This window comes from Phyllobates terribilis, unplaced genomic scaffold, assembly GCF_046119375.1.
Source record: "Phyllobates terribilis strain yellow unplaced genomic scaffold, ASM4611937v1 Scaffold_2__4_contigs__length_985480577, whole genome shotgun sequence".
In the NCBI taxonomy this organism is placed as follows: Eukaryota; Metazoa; Chordata; class Amphibia; order Anura; family Dendrobatidae; genus Phyllobates; species Phyllobates terribilis.
The window spans coordinates 413,323,341-413,340,208 of NW_027362762.1; the positions used below are offsets into that span (position 1 = coordinate 413,323,341).

The following is a 16,868-nucleotide window of genomic DNA, read 5'->3' on the forward strand; positions in this document are numbered from 1 at the left end:
TAAAGCATACGGTAAGGCAAGATAAAGCGCCACTCTTTAAGACTCTGGCCTTCCTGGTGCATCCATTGCATGCAGGTGGCCATTCATTTGAAGTTAAAGTTCCCCTGCAGCAATTACTGAAGTGGTAATATGTAGCTGGCTGTACATTCCTTTGATGATAAAGCTAATATGCCTTGGCATTATTATTAGACAATCATTTGAGTTCTTGATAAGCTACATGTTGTAAATATAAATATCATGGGTACCAAAATTTGGGGTCTGGGAGTAAGTTTAAAAAGAGAGTCTCTTCTAGGGGTTAAATAATAATTAGTTAAATTAATTAATGTAGTTAAAATAAACATTGCATATTTGTCACTTTTTTATTCAACATATTATATTTTCATTTACCAGTATTAAAGGTATTGTCCAGGTTTGGCATGAAAGTCTTCAGTTACTGTTGTGATCGCAGATTTGTGAATTCTCACATTTCGCACAACATTTCGCACATTTCTCCAGCGCCGGGAGCTGGAAGTCATGTGACTGCAAGTAGGCGATATGCAAACTCCTGGCCACATTCTGACTAGATGTGTGCAGCCTCGCTCCATACAAGTGAATTGAGTGAGGTCGCACAATAACATAGAGTGACCACAGACTTGTGTATTCTCACATCGTGCACAACGAACGCTATCAGGATTCTCCAGCAACAGGTCGCACAATAACATAGAGTGACTGCAGACTTTCATGTCAAACCTGGACTTTGAGGAGCAGCAGGGGATAATCTTTACTGGCAGGATTGGTGCCTTGTTCATTACTTCTATTTCCTGTACCAGTGTTCCGAACTGAAGCATCGTGCTGATGCTGTGTGTGATGCTGGGTAAGAGGTGGGAGGGGATTAGGCAGAATTACAGGGGGTGAGCACACTGCTGGCTTGCAGCTCAGTTCAAGGAATGATGGGAGATATAGTCAGAATGGAATAGAGGAATCTGAAGAGGAGTGATGGATGTGACAGCAGAGGGTTAGGTTAGTGGACAACCTCTTTAATTAGCAATTCAATATTTGGTATATACGAATAGTTTATTTTCTTAAAACTGTTTACAAAGAGAAGACATAGTTTTAATAAGACATCATACTAGCGAACATATTGTAATGACATTCAGCAGGGAGGGGAAAAAACACCCCCATTCTAAATCTGGAAGAAATGTATTTACTGTATCATAAATGTCAGCTACCTAAAAGCCTTCAGGCACAAAACCAATTTATCTAGTATATATCTACTATCTATAGGTGGTAGTTGATAAATCATAACAAACCCAACAACAAATAAACCAGTCATTATTAGGATGTGTCTGCATCTGAATTTATTTATTTATTTTTATTTATTTTACTCACTAATATAGCACCATTAATTCCACAGCGCTTTACAGACATTATCATCACTGTCCCCATTGTGGCTCACAATCTAATCGCCTATCAGTATGTCTTTGGAGTGTGGGAGGAAATCAGAGAACCCGGAGGAAACCCACGCAAACATGGGGAGAAAATTCAAATTCCTTGTAGATGTTGTCCTTGGATTTGAACCCATGACCCCAGCGCTGAAGGCTGCAGTGCTTACCACTGAGCCACCATGCTGCCCGATAGTAGTGTCTTCTCTTCTGGCAAAGTAACGCTAATACAATTCGTGACAATGACATAATGGGGTCCTTTGAGTTGCATCCATGTTTCTGCCATTTCAATGGAGAGTGTTGAATGCAGGGCCTTTTTTTCAGTTAAAGCTGCCTAAACTACTGATGAAAGCTCCATGTGAACACAGCCTAAGAATACATGCTATTTATCTAGTAACATATATGTTTACCTATTTCTCTGCAGTTTGACATGCAAAGAATAACACTGGAGGAATTAAAGCACATTCTTTACCACGCATTTCGGGATCATTTAACAATGAAGGACATTGAAAACATAATCATAAATGAAGAGGAAAGTTTAAATGAAAATTCTGGAAACTGTCAAACAGAGTTTGAAGGAGGTAAGAAATGATATTTGACTACTAAAACTGTATACAATAGAAGATTACAGCAACTATACAAATCAGATAAGTTATAATTATCATTACAAATGACAAATATCATAACAAATCATTCAACTGTTGATTTTGTGAATTATTGATAAGACAGCGTATAAGGGATATCTTATGTATGTTACATATGGCTGTTTGCAGCAGACATTCTGCGGTACATCAAAATAAATGAACCTTTTTTCTCTGTTGATTATCTGTATTTCAAATGCATTGCTGGGACATCTGACCTATCTATGCATTTAGCTATGCATAATTTGTCGACATCTATATGATCCATTCAATATGCAGTTATTCTTTATGTGTAACCCTGACATTACTGAAGTCAAACTACTGACTAGACCCAGGGGCAAAGCTAGATGTTGGAGGGGTTTCTGCCCCAGATGCTGTGTGTTGTTAGGTTCCAACAAGTCAAAGCCAGAGTTCTTAAAGATAGTAATGCAATTACCAAATCTTTATCCTTGCTAAAAAAGGGGTCAATCTGTTAGATATTTCTCTCATTGGCTTATCTACAGTAATTTGAAAACAAAGGATTAGATTTGTTAAAATTCAACTTGCTCCATTCTTTTTCCCATTAGAAGGCTCTCCTGTCCCATTCAAAGGAGAAAGTTTGACCATAGATATTAATCATCTTTTGGTTACTACAGTCCAGTTCAGTAGACCCAGGCATTGTGGTCATAAAGCAGAGGCTGGAATTTAATCTGAGAACAACCATTTAGTCAGCGATTTTACCATTTATTAAAATAAACTGGGATAAGATGTCCTTGTAAGATAAATATCTACCTGAAGAATTTCTTGTTTTCAAGCAGCATCTAAAGTAAAAAAGGGAGTATTAACATTTTTGGACCCACCCAAGATGAATGCACAGTAATATTTGACCATTCCAAAAATAAATGGATTGGCTATATAATTAGTTCTGACATTTAAAGGGGTTGTCCCTTGAACAAAGTACATTTTAATCAATAGATCTTGGAATAATAGTAAGTTTCATAATTGGATGTGTTCAAATAAAATGTTCCTGTTAGAGATCAAATGACTGCTTCAATCTAAATGGTGTCCTTCTGGAACCCTGAGTGTTATCCAGCCTCAGGAATTCATTGTCCATCTGTAACTAAATTGATTTTGGAAGGAGATCTGACATTCTGTTCAGTCACACCTGCCCCAAAATATGGATTGAAGGCACATCTTTGTTCAGTGATTTTTTTACACATTAATCCCAAATTATATAATTTGCACTGATAAAAACTTTCTTATTAACTGCAGAATGATTTTAACTAATAAAAAACAGGCAGCTGCACAAAGGCCCAAAAAGTAATGGGACCCACTTTCACCTCCAAAGCAGCAAGCATCTTCTATCACAGACACATTATTGGACAGTACAGCTCATATACAGTTCTTGTGACGCGCCCCCTGGGACATATTCCTTTTTGAGGGGAATACCCGGCACCGGATCAGATGGGGGGGGGGTTGTAGTCTCCGAGCGGCTGTGACCCGGTCCCGTGCCCAGGGCGTCAAACTCAGAGTTATGTGGCAGCTTTACAGATGTTACTAAAGTTCTTTTGTGTCGACTACGCCACCCGTTGTAATGCGGTCACTGTGGCCGCCGCTGCAGCAGGGTCCGCTGAGGCTGATGGTGGATGCGCAGCTTGGTGGGATAACCCCCAACGGGAGGGGTATAGCCTCAGAGGGGACAGGTGCAGAGGATGGGGGTTGTGGTTGTGCGGTGCAGCCGGCAATGAAGACAGACTCGGGTTGTGCAGTTAAGGGTGTTTACTTACTGCAGATGTTGTACTGGTCACTCCAGCTGCTAGTGACCACCCGAGCCGTGCTGCGTCCACCAGGTCCTGGATCCAGCCAACCCCCAAACAAGTCCGGAGCGTGGCCCTGAGCTCTCCCTCTGTCCTTTCTTCAGCCGTCCCCACCAGTGATTCACCTAGGTCCAGCTCCCTCGGGCCTTCTGTTGGGACACCCTTGGCCCTGGGTTCCCTGACCCTTCATGTGGTGTGCCTTCGGGGTGAATATGGTGGGTGACCGTGGCAAACGCTGCCCACGATCTCCGGTCTCTGGCTAGGGATTGTTTTTGCCCCCACCAGCTTGGGTTCCGGTACCCTGATGCTGACTCCTCACCCGGTGCTCTAATTTGGGTTCTTGGGTCCCTTCAGTCTTCCCCCTCTGGGTCTTTCTCTGCTCCACTCTCTCTCTCTCCAGGGCTGCTGTTTCCTTCTCTCTCCTCTCCAACTCACTTTCTGCGTCTGAACTTGTCCTCTGCAGCTGACTGACCCTCTGCGTCTGACCCTGATTCTAGTTGGTGCCCACCTTATATATCCCTCTATGTGTGAGCTCAGGTGACCAGCACCCAATGAGCTCCTATCACTACCCAGACTGCTCCCCCTATCTGCCCCTACACTACATGGGATGTACCACCCCCCTCCCACTCCAGCCAGGAACAGACTCGGTCGTACCTGCACATTTCTAAGTGGGAGTACCGTCGGTCTGTTCCTCGGAAATGGGATGTATGTAGTGCATGCAGTCTATCTGAGCTCAGTTCCACACTCCATCCTTACCCGGGAGTGGAATATCACACCTCTGGGTTGAGGTGCAATACCCCTGTAGCAGCCGAATCCTCAGGGTGCTACATTCCCCCCTGGTAAATCACAGCACGTCCTCGGGCTGTAAAGACATAAAACACCAAAACATACAATTTTTTTTTTTTTCATATAAACATATAAAACATATAAAACATTATATATATAAAACTTTTTTATATAAACATTCTCGTAGACTTCTCTTGTCTCTGGTTCCTCCTCCGGACACTGTGCAACGTGTGTCCGGGAAAAGTGCGACAGTCTCTTAGAAAAACTGGTTTTCCTATAAAACCGGTAGGGGGCGCTTTAGGACGCGCAACTATATACAGGGGAAGTTGGCCGCTCTCAGTCCTCGGCCAGGTAGAGGAAAGGGAATGGCTGCTCACAGTCCTCAGCCTGTAGGATGAAGGGGTTAACGGGTAAACAGTTCACTGGTCCCAACGGGGACTATTTTAGCAGCAACGGTTCACTGTGCCCCGACAGGCAACTATATACAGTCTCTACTCCCGTCCTCAACGACGGCTCCCTCCTGCTTTCTCTTGATATGGTGTTGCTTCAGACCCGTCCGGGTCCTCTGGCTCCTCCTCCCCGTACCGCAACTCCTCCTCCGTCAAGCGGTGTACGTGGAGGGCGTAAGGTCCTTTGGCACACTTGTGCCGGGTGAAAGTGACTTCGTCTCCGATGTAGAGGTCACGGCCTTTGTGACCTTCCGGCAGGTGGGACTCGACGTCTCTGCGAGTCACAAAAACGTCACCGCGGTTGTTACGGTCCCGAATAAAGCCCCACCCATGCTGCGGGTTGAACTTTATCACTGTCCCGATGGTGCGGGGACAATGCGCTGCACGGGGGTTCCTCCTAGTCCGGCTCTTCTGCTCCGCGCTCCGGATTTGGGCCTGTTGTTCTCTGACCCGCCTCTCCTCCCGTTCTCTCTTAAACTCTGCTAGCTGCTGACGACAACACTCAGTACGCTCAGCGGCGACTGCCCGAGTTTCCTGAGTGAACCCCATTAGATCTTCTCCGGTGGGGTCCCACTTAAACTGTGCTTCCGCTAGCGGGGGCGAGATCCGTGCCACGGGCTTCGGAGCCGGAATCAGGGGTTCATCCAGGGGTCTTAGTCTCTGCTGCCGTTCCAGCTCATGGTATCCTTCGGGCCAGATGAAGGGTCGCCCGTCCGGCCATGTGAGCTGGCTGAAGAGGTCCTCCCCCAGGTGTGGCACCCTTGGTATTGCGGGCGCGGGCGCGGTGGTGGTGGCGCCCGGGTTGCCCAGGCCTTGCGGCCAGGCCTGGGGCACCTGGAAGGTGAAGGGCACCGTTAGGACGGCGGCGCCCTGGGCTACCTGGCCTTGCGGCCAGGCCGGAGGCTCCGCGGAGGTAGGGGGCGCTGTTGGTGGTGCGGCGCCCGGGGGTACTAGGCCTTGCGACCAGGCTGTTGGTAATTCCTGCTTTGTCACGCTCCGGATCGAGGCGCGTGACGTCACAGGGGTCGCGGCGGCGGCTTCCGGTCGGGGCCTAGTCCATGGCGGTGACCTGGCGGCTACGGGCACAGCAGGGGGACTTTCGGGCTCTGCGACGGGGAGCTGGGGCAGGTAAGCGGTGTCACGGCTTGGGGTATAGGCGTCCCCTTTACCTGCCTCCATGCGCTCGGCTCCCTCCTCGGCGCCGTCTCCGGCCTTGGGTCCTCCCGCGCCATCCTCAGAGGCGGTCTGTTTCCTCTTCCAGGGTAGCGTGCTCCGTTGACTGGTCTCTGCTTGCTGGGCCATCTCCTGGCTCCACTCCGCCAGTATCTCACGCTGTACCCGGGCCATCCTCCTTGCGAGGCCCTCCAGGGCAGTTTGTGCACACTCCCGGTCTCGGGGGAGCTGCGCTAAGATCTCCGCTAGACCTAGCGGGGTTGTGGACTCTAGCAGGCTCCTGACCATCGGGTCGGTGCTGCTCTGCTCTGCTTCCGGCAGGCTCCTGGCCAGCGGGCCGGTGCTGCTCTGCCCTCCTTCCTCGGTCTCTAGCAGACTCCTGGCCAGCGGGCCGGTGCTGTTCTGCTTTCTCTCCATCTCCGGGTGAGCTCCTTCGCTACTCCTTGTTAGACCTCTTGCCTCCGGGTGCGCTCGCTCCAGACTGCTCCAGGCGACACCCATCTTCGTTCTTTTCTTTCGTCTCCTCCCACTTCGAGGGCGGTCCCGGGGCAACTCGGTGACTGTCAGCTCCAGGGGGAGTTCTTTCACGCTGACAGACACCTCCAGCATCACAGTCTCTGTTGGTGGGGGCGGTTTCCACTTTTGGCGCCATTTTCTGTCCTGGCCCACGATGGGAGGTGGCCTCCTGCCCTCCTTTGGCACGTCCATAATGGCGTCCGCTGCTCTTCCAAGGCGGGAAATCTGCGGTTTTGGCGGGAATCGCTTCCCAGTGGCGGGAAACTCGGCAGATGGCGGGAACAAGCTGGAAATGGCGGACAATCGGCGGGAAACGACTGGTGATGGAGTCCGATGGCGTGGACCCTCCGGAACCGGCGGGAGACTTCTTTCTGAGGTAAACTTGCACTTTTCTTCAGGCACGCAGTACCCGGGTGTTGCGGGCACGTAATCCTGCCGACTACGCCAAAGTTGACGCGCCCCCTGGGACATATTCCTTTTTGAGGGGAATACCCGGCACCGGATCAGATGGGGGGGGGTTGTAGTCTCCGAGCGGCTGTGACCCGGTCCCGTGCCCAGGGCGTCAAACTCAGAGTTATGTGGCAGCTTTACAGATGTTACTAAAGTTCTTTTGTGTCGACTACGCCACCCGTTGTAATGCGGTCACTGTGGCCGCCGCTGCAGCAGGGTCCGCTGAGGCTGATGGTGGATGCGCAGCTTGGTGGGATAACCCCCAACGGGAGGGGTATAGCCTCAGAGGGGACAGGCGCAGAGGATGGGGGTTGTGGTGGTGCGGTGCAGCCGGCAATGAAGACAGACTCGGGTTGTGCAGTTAAGGGTGTTTACTTACTGCAGATGTTGTACTGGTCACTCCAGCTGCTAGTGACCACCCGAGCCGTGCTGCGTCCACCAGGTCCTGGATCCAGCCAACCCCCAAACAAGTCCGGAGCGTGGCCCTGAGCTCTCCCTCTGTCCTTTCTTCAGCCGTCCCCACCAGTGATTCACCTAGGTCCAGCTCCCTCGGGCCTTCTGTTGGGACACCCTTGGCCCTGGGTTCCCTGACCCTTCATGTGGTGTGCCTTCGGGGTGAATATGGTGGGTGACCGTGGCAAACGCTGCCCACGATCTCCGGTCTCTGGCTAGGGATTGTTTTTGCCCCCACCAGCTTGGGTTCCGGTACCCTGATGCTGACTCCTCACCCGGTGCTCTAATTTGGGTTCTTGGGTCCCTTCAGTCTTCCCCCTCTGGGTCTTTCTCTGCTCCACTCTCTCTCTCTCCAGGGCTGCTGTTTCCTTCTCTCTCCTCTCCAACTCACTTTCTGCGTCTGAACTTGTCCTCTGCAGCTGACTGACCCTCTGCGTCTGACCCTGATTCTAGTTGGTGCCCACCTTATATATCCCTCTATGTGTGAGCTCAGGTGACCAGCACCCAATGAGCTCCTATCACTACCCAGACTGCTCCCCCTATCTGCCCCTACACTACATGGGATGTACCACCCCCCTCCCACTCCAGCCAGGAACAGACTCGGTCGTACCTGCACATTTCTAAGTGGGAGTACCGTCGGTCTGTTCCTCGGAAATGGGATGTATGTAGTGCATGCAGTCTATCTGAGCTCAGTTCCACACTCCATCCTTACCCGGGAGTGGAATATCACACCTCTGGGTTGAGGTGCAATACCCCTGTAGCAGCCGAATCCTCAGGGTGCTACACTTGCACTGGGGCTTTCTTCTGTATATGTCCGCCCCTGATGTATGCATGCCATAAAAAACACTACTAAATATAATATCATCTAGAACAAGCAATTTCTTAAGTAAAATCTTTTTTTTTATCTTTTAAACAAAGAATTTTCAGGATCTCAACATACTTATTGACAAAATAATATTTGACAAAATTCAATAAATATTGTGATACAGAATTTTAAAATAATCTGCTGTGAAATATTTATCTTTAGGTATTTCCTGTTTAGTACAAGCATATACTGAGCATGGAATCATAATGCCATGCTTTGTGAGACAAAGGAATTAACAGCAAAGATGTGAAGTTGCCTTCTCAGAGTGGTGTTTGTAATCACATCTATTAATATGGCAAATAAAGCAAATGTATACATATACTGATATATATACAGTACTGACCAAAAGTTTGGACACACCTTCTCATTTAAAGATTTTTCTGTATTTTCATGACTATGAAAATTGTACATTCACACTGAAGGCATCAAAACTATGAATTAACACATGTGGAATTATATACTTAACAAAAAAGTGTGAAACAACTGAAAATATGTCTTATATTCTAGATTCTTCAAAGTAGCCACCTTTTGCTTTGATGACTGCTTTTCACACTCTTGGCATTCTCTTGATGAGCTTCAAGAGGTAGTCACCGGAAATGGTTTTCACTTCACAGGTGTGCCCTGTCAGGTTTAATAAGTGGGATTTCTTGCCTTATAAATGGGGTTGGGACCATCAGTTGTGTTGTGCAGAAGTCAGGTGGACACACAGCTGATAGTCCTACTGAATAGACTGTTAGAATTTGTATTATGGCAAGAAAAAAGCAGCTAAGTAAAGAAAAACAATTGGCCATCATTACTTTAAGAAATGAAGGTCAGTCAGTGCGAAAAATTGGGAAAACTTTGAAAGTGTCCCCAACTGCAGTTGCAAAAACCATCAAGCGCTACAAAGAAACCGGCTGACATGAGGACCGCCCCAGGAAAGGAAGACCAAGAGTCACCTCTGCTTCTGAGGATAAGTTTATCCGAGTCACCAGCCTCAGAAATCACAGTTTAACAGCAGCTCAGATTAGAGACCAAGTCAATGCCACACAGAGTTCTAGCAGCAGAAACATCTCTTCAACAACTGTTAAGAGGAGACTTTGTTCAGCAGGCCTTCATGGTAAAATAGCTCCTAGGAAACCACTGCTAAGGACAGGCAACAAGCAGAAGAGACTTGTTTGGGCTAAAGAACAGAAGGAATGGACATTAGACCAGTGAAAATCTGTGCTTTGGTCTGATGAGTCGATTTCTCAAACTAGAGACTCTAATGTACATTCCTTGTTGCTCAGTTGTGCAGCGGGGCCTCCCACTTCTCTTTCTACTCTGATTAGATCCTGTTTGTGCTCTCCTCAGAAGGTATTAGTACACACCATTGTAGGAAATCTTCAGTTTATTGGTAATGTCTCGCATGGAATAGCCTTCATTTCTAAGAACAAGAATAGACTGTCGAGTTTCACATGAAATTTCTCTTTTTCTGGCCATTTTGAGAGTTTCATAGAACAAACAAATGTAATGCTCCAGATTCTCAACTAGCTCAAAGGAGGGTAAATTTTATAGCTTCTCAAATCAGCCAAACTGTTTTCAGCTGGGCTAACATACATGTGCAAGGGTTTTCTAGGGTTTTCTAAACATCCATTAGCCTTCTTACACAGTTAGCAAACACAATGTACCATTAAAACACAGGAGTGATGGTTGTTGGAAATGGGCCTCTACACACCTATGTAGATATTGCAATACAACCAAGACGTTTGCAGCTACAATAGTCATTTACCACATTAACAATGTATAGAGTGTATTTCTGATTCATTTAATGTTAGCTTCATTGAAAAAAAATGTGCTTTTCTTTCAAAAGTAATGAAATTTCTAAATGACCACAAACTTTTGAACGGTAGTGTTTATATACATATGAATGTATATATATGTGTGTATGTATATATATATATATATATATATATATATATATATGTATATATTACATTTATATATACACACATATAATCTGTTTTATTAGTAGTTTAACTAATATATAATGATAATCATTTTATTTATATAGCGCCAACTTATTCCGCAGCACATATAGTTGAACAGTTACAGGAGGAGTGAGGGCCCTGCTCCCAAGCTTACAATCTATAAGGAAATAGGGGGGGCACAGTAGGTAGATCGTGCTTGTCATGTATGGTCTGGCCATCTTTATAATAAATAAGGCTTTTCATATAAAGCTACGTGGTCCGGTCATAAGCCAATATCTGTCTAAGTACAGTTACCGTGTGCTATTGGGTGCATGGAGGATGTGGAGACAGATGAATAAGAGGGAGTAAATTATGATTAACATTTAGAAGGAGGGAACATGTGAGAGTTAGGTTAGTGAGTTGAGGTGATAGGCCTGTCTAAAGAAATGTGTTTTTAAAGCACGCTTAAAAACATTGGGGGTAGATATTAGTCGGACTGTTTGGGGTAGTGCATAGCAGAACACTGGCGGAGCACGATATAAGTTTTGGAAGCAGAGGTGTGAGGTTCGGGTTATGGAGAATCAGGGCCGGCTCCAGGTTTTTGTGGGCCCTGGGCGAAAGAGTCTCAGTGGGCCCCTTTAGCACATTCCACGATTCATGATGCACAGATAGCGCAGAGAAATATATATATATATATATATATATATATATATATATATATAGTACAATGCCAAAGATTTCACTTACTACATTACATGAGCGATATCTATTGTAAATTCTGCAAAAGCTCAGAAACCTGCGAATCCTCACAGCGCACAGTGCAGACCGGACAGTATAGTCCTCCATAGAGTATAATGGACCCCATATAATGCTCCATACAGGATACTAGCCCCCATATAACGCTCCATACAGGATACTGGTCCCCATATAAAGCTCCATACAGAATACTGGCCCCCATAAAATGCTCCATACAGGATACTAGTCCCCATATAAAGCTCCATACAGGAAACTGGTCTCCATATAATGCTCCATACAGGATACTGGTCCCCATATAACGCTCCATACAGGATACTGGTCCCCATATAACGCTCCATACAGGATACTGGTCTCCATATAACCCTCCATACAGAATACTGGCCCCCATATAACGCTCCATACCGAATACTGGCCCCCATATAACGCTCCATGCAGGCCGTTCCCCCCTTATAATGCCCCATGCAGGATGTCACCCCCCTTATAATGCCCCATGCAGGATGTCACCCCCCCTTATAATGCCCCATGCAGGATGTCACCCCCCCTTATAATGCCCCATGCAGGATGTCACTTCCCCCCTCCCCCTCTTATAATGCCCCATGTAAGATGTTGCACCCCCCCTCACCTTATAATTAATGCCCCATGCAGGATGTCACACACCCCCCCTCCCTTATAATGCCCCATGCAGGATGTCACACCCCCCCACCATATAATGCCCCATGAAAAAAATAAAAAAATCCAATACTCACCTCACTTCTTACCTGCTGCTGGCGCTGCTCCGGACTCCAGCGTCGCCCGTGTCTTCCCGCTCTGCACTGCGACAGGTCAGGAGAGAGCGCGCGCAGTGTAAAGACATCACCACGCCCTCTGACCTGAGATGTCACAGTCAGAGGACGCGGAAGATGCTGCGGAGGCACGGGGAGGGGTAAGTATTGTGCCGGCTGCCCTGAGCAAGTGGGGGGGTGGCGGGCGCTGACACCGGCACCGCCCCTCCACCTGCTCTTGGCCCCGGTACTTGCCCGGGTGCGCCGAGTGCTGACGCCGGCCCTGTGGAGAATGTTAGTCTTAGATCAATTGCAAAACAGGTGGCAAGGGTAGGGTAATAGATAGAAATGAGCAATGAGATATAGAGCGGGTGGTGCAGAAATGTAGAGAGCTTTGTGGGTGAGAGAGATAAATTTGTATTATATTCTGTAGTGAACGGGTAACCAGTGCAATGACTGGCACAAGGTGAAGACATCGACGAAGCGGCTGGACAGAAATATGACCCTAGCTGCTGTTTACAGGATGGATTGGAGAGGTGAAAGTTTGGATAAGTGCGACAGTAAGAGGTTTTGCAGTTTCAAAGATGAGAAAAGGTCGGATTCTGGAGATGTTTTTAAGATGCAGGTAACGAGCTAGTGAGTGATTGGATATAGGGAATAAAGGAAAGTATAAAGGAATGTTCTGAACCAAATATGACCCCAAGACAGAAAGCGTGCCACTTGGTAGTTATGGTTGAACCACCCAAGGTAATTGCAATATCGGATAGGTTAGTAGAGGGAGGAAACACCGGAAGATCAGTTTTGGAGAGATTCCGTTTCAAATAGAGGGAGGATATAATGTTAGAGACAGCAGACAGACAATACCTGGTATATTATATTATGGTTGAGGCGATGTCAGGAGAAGAGGCGTATAATTGGGTGTTATCACCATGGAGATGATACTGGAAACCAAATCTGCTCATGGTTTGTCCAATAGGGGCGGTATATAGAGAGAAAAGGAGGGGGCCTAGAGCTGAGCTTTGAGGAACCCTGAAAGTAAGGGGAATATAGCACAAACATACTCATAGGAGGTAATATGTCAACTTATCTGATCCTCCGTTGGTGGCGGTGTTCTAGCATAGGCGGGCTCCCTATATTCTATCTATACCACATTTTATGGTGGATTTATTATGTGTGTTTTTTTGTATAGATTGACCCACTAATGTTAAGGTTTACCTCCATACATTTGTTCTGGCTGAACTAATTATGTACTGATTTAGCCTGATGTGTTTCATATGGCCATATACAGAGTGTAGACACCGCACATTTAGCCTTGCGCCGCTTGTGTTCACATTTGGCTATAAAACTTGCTAATTTTGATATGATCTGTTGTAGGGTTGACCTGAATAGGGACTCTACCCCCCTCTTGCCTGTATCGGAGTGGACATGTTTATAGTATAAGATCATATACAGTCAGTCCCATTTGCCCCAATTTCTTGGGGGCATTTTTGGTCCTTGTTGGAATATATTTTATCAGGTGTCTTTTCCTAGTACATCTAGAGTGTATATTTTTATATGTGGTGCACTCACTAACCTCTGGGTTACATTTTAAGATTAATTCAATAAAGTTCATTAGTTTTACCCCTCTGCTATAATTTACACTATTAGTTGGGTACCACACTACCTTTCCCTCCCGAAAGAGGAGAGCCAGGTGTGTTCACCTGATGGCCACACACTCCCCTCCTAGACCTGCCAAGAGAGGAACCCGTAAGGGAACCGCATCCTGACAAAATCCAAGTGACATGTGTACACACGTGAATAGGTGACACAAAGTGACAAATATATAATAAATAAAATAAATAGTGAAGGTGTTTTCAGTGTAATACTGACTAATACGGACCTCCGACCGGAAATTAAAAAAATTCCCCATCCTAAGGCCAGAAGGCCCGGAGAAGGGTGTGTTCTAGAAGAGTGAAAAGAAGTGCTTGTGCAAATGTGCCATAAACTCAACTGGGGTTCCTAATCCCAGTGAGTTAAGGCACCCCAGGGTCACCACTCCTGGGGCACTTGAAAGATAAATAGTGTAGTACAACTGAACAAAAAGCATGTTTGTTTAAATATTTGGCATAGCTTACCTGTCTCCTGCTCTGTCCACATGCCATGTATAACTGGTGAGACACTTACAAAGTATTGCACTTAAAAAATATTGCACTTATGGCAAATGTGCCCCAGCATACGTTCTCTCCCTAAGCCAGATCTGAAAATATTGGAAGTGTCTACTGGGATGTTAAACCAATTTGCATTGTTGAATAATTAAGCAGTTAGTAAGAGACCACAGCAGGCATTGCTATGCACAATACACAGTTGACGCGCCCCCTGGCCTGTGGGGTACTCGGAAGCCGGGCCGGTCGATGCTGGGGGATGTCACAGTGGCAGTGACCCGGTCCGTGACCCAGGGCGGTCAATAAAAGGGGAAAAGTAAAAGGGGAATTAAGTTTTTATAGATAATGTTTGTGACGCCATCTGTGGTATGCGGCTATATGGCGCCGCCGCTGCGGTGCATATCCTCTGGAGCTGGTGGTGACGCAGCAGAGTTGGTTCAACTCTCCACAGGCAGAGCTTAGCCCCAGGGCAGTATATTGTGATGCTATGAGGTAGATGTTGCTGGTGCTGTGTAGTGCTGGGCTGGTGATGGCGCAGCAATAATTCTAGGACACAGTGGGGTGCAGTCTTCAAGGTTTTACTTACAGTTATCACGCTGCTCCTGGCTACAACTGCCAGATTATAATCTCCCATGTCGTCCTGTGTTCACCAAGAAAGGGGTTCCGCAGCTCTCAAGTATTTCTGAAGTACTTAAACGGGACCCCGTTCTATGTTCCTTCCTCGGTCGTCTTCCCTGCTCTGGCTCTCGCCCTCCTGCCCTGTCCTCCCAATCAGTGTCCCAAGCCAGTAGCCTCGGGTCTTGTCGGGCGACATGCAGTCCCCTGAACCCTATGCGGCCACCTTTTCGGCAATGTAATTGTGGTGTTTTGCAGCTGCACCTTGCAAGTACAGTAGCCTCCCGTTATCTAGCTGAGCCTGACTATTCTCCACTCATTTAGGGGCCAGTCCCCTCTGCGGCCTGATCCCTCCACGCCCATGTAGATTCGGGCACACAGGTGGCTTCCACACTCACTGTGCCCCTGGGATCCCCTCTGTCTCTGGAGCCTTCCCGGGCCTGTCAGACTAGGCCCCTCTCCTCTGCTCTTCTGAGCGGAGCTCCTTCTGAGCTCCCACTCCCAACTGTCTGACTGAACTCTCTCCACAGACTGAACTGCTTCTAGATGGTCCCCCTCTTTCTTATACTCCTACTGACCATAAACATCAAGGCCACCCCTGCTGCTCCCTTCCTCTGGCCACCCCTGCTGCTCCTTTCCTGCTGCTGTGCAGTCCTCTACACTGCCGTCAGTTTGCATCTCCGTGTTCCCTTTGGACCAGAGCTTCTGGCTGCAAGTAGGCACCGGAGTTCATTGTGTATACTTTGGGGCCCACTTGCAGCCTGTAGTTCCGCCATAGTTTGAACAACAGGCTGGAGATCTAACACGATGGAGCCACAGGGGACTGAACAGCGGGCAGGAGGCGGTAAGGACAGCCAGAATTTGAGCAGTGAGGCGAGTATATTTTTTTCTGCTGCTTACCCACTGTCTTTGCCTCCATTGCCCTTTATCTCCAGCCTAGTGTTCACTGTAGGCCAGGGTTCTAGCTTCGAGCATGCCTTGGAGTTCCTTGTGCTTGCTCCGAGTCTTAAAGTGAACACCGGGCCGCAATTTCCAGCCACAGAGTAAACACTGGTTGAAAGATATGACATGAGGGAGCTGTAGAGGACTGTACAGCTGGCAGGGAGCAGCCGGATCGGCTGAACAGATGGGCGGTTAGGTTAGTATAAATATTTTTTGTAATTTTTACATGTTACATTTATTATGCTCCCAGGACTGGAGAGACTCCGCTGAATAATAAGGGACATTAAATCCTCTGAGAATAACATCTCTGCAAATCAAATTTCCAGTTAAAATCTGCACAAATATGCAAATTCTCATTTTGTCTGATTCGCTCATCTCAATTTTTTTAATACAGTTAAAGTAAAAACCATTCCTAGCCCAAAAGCTACCATGAATCTTCAAGTTTGGACAGACAAAGCATCAGATTCACACAGAACAATCAGTAATTGATTGTTCTGTGCGCATAGGCTATCTTTGTTCTTGGCAGCACTTGATGTCCTGTTTACACAAGATGATGTGTTGCTGAGAACAGTGATTTTTAAGTAAGTTTAAAATTCATCTCACGTGATTTGTGAGCATCTTGCTTTTTTGCCGAGTTAAAGGCAGTCTTTTTCAACTTGCATGACTATAGGGCAACAAGCATTTCTAGAAAAGCTTGTGCATGATAATTGCGCAGTATAAATGTACTTTAAGGGCTCGCTCACACTGGAGAGTAGCCAGTGAATAACTTGGATGAGTGTTATCCGATATTTAATTTGATATATTGTGTGCATACAAAAACAGAAAATAGAGGCCAAATGGTTTCTAAAGTAAAAAGTAAACTCCATCTGCCTCTTTATAGTGAATGGGTTTTGGTGGATTTACATAGAAACCCCAACGTGAGTACTCAGCATATTGCACAGGATAAATGTAAACTGATCCTTATTCAGATTTTTGGGAAGCAGAATGAACAAATAAACCACAGTTCAAGAATTTGTTTGTATGTTTTATTTTGCGCAATTCAATTTGCAGTGTAAGTTATAAGACAGCTTTATTATTATGTCAGTATAATTTCAGCTGTATTGAATTTGTGTTTTTTTTAAGTTTTGATAGCTTTACACACTAAAAATGCTTTATTATACATCTTATAAAAAAAT

At 46.5% G+C, this 16,868-nt stretch overlaps 1 protein-coding gene across 1 annotated transcript in view; it reads left to right on the forward strand.

The window, feature by feature from the left end:
• Nucleotides 1-16,868, forward strand: part of CALN1 (calneuron 1) — an 834,322-nt gene that overhangs the window by 645,540 nt on the left and 171,914 nt on the right. The window contains exon 5 of the mRNA XM_073665133.1: nt 1,846-2,002. Within this exon, the coding sequence (XP_073521234.1) occupies nt 1,846-2,002 (157 nt within the window). The remainder of the gene's footprint in view (nt 1-1,845; nt 2,003-16,868) is intronic.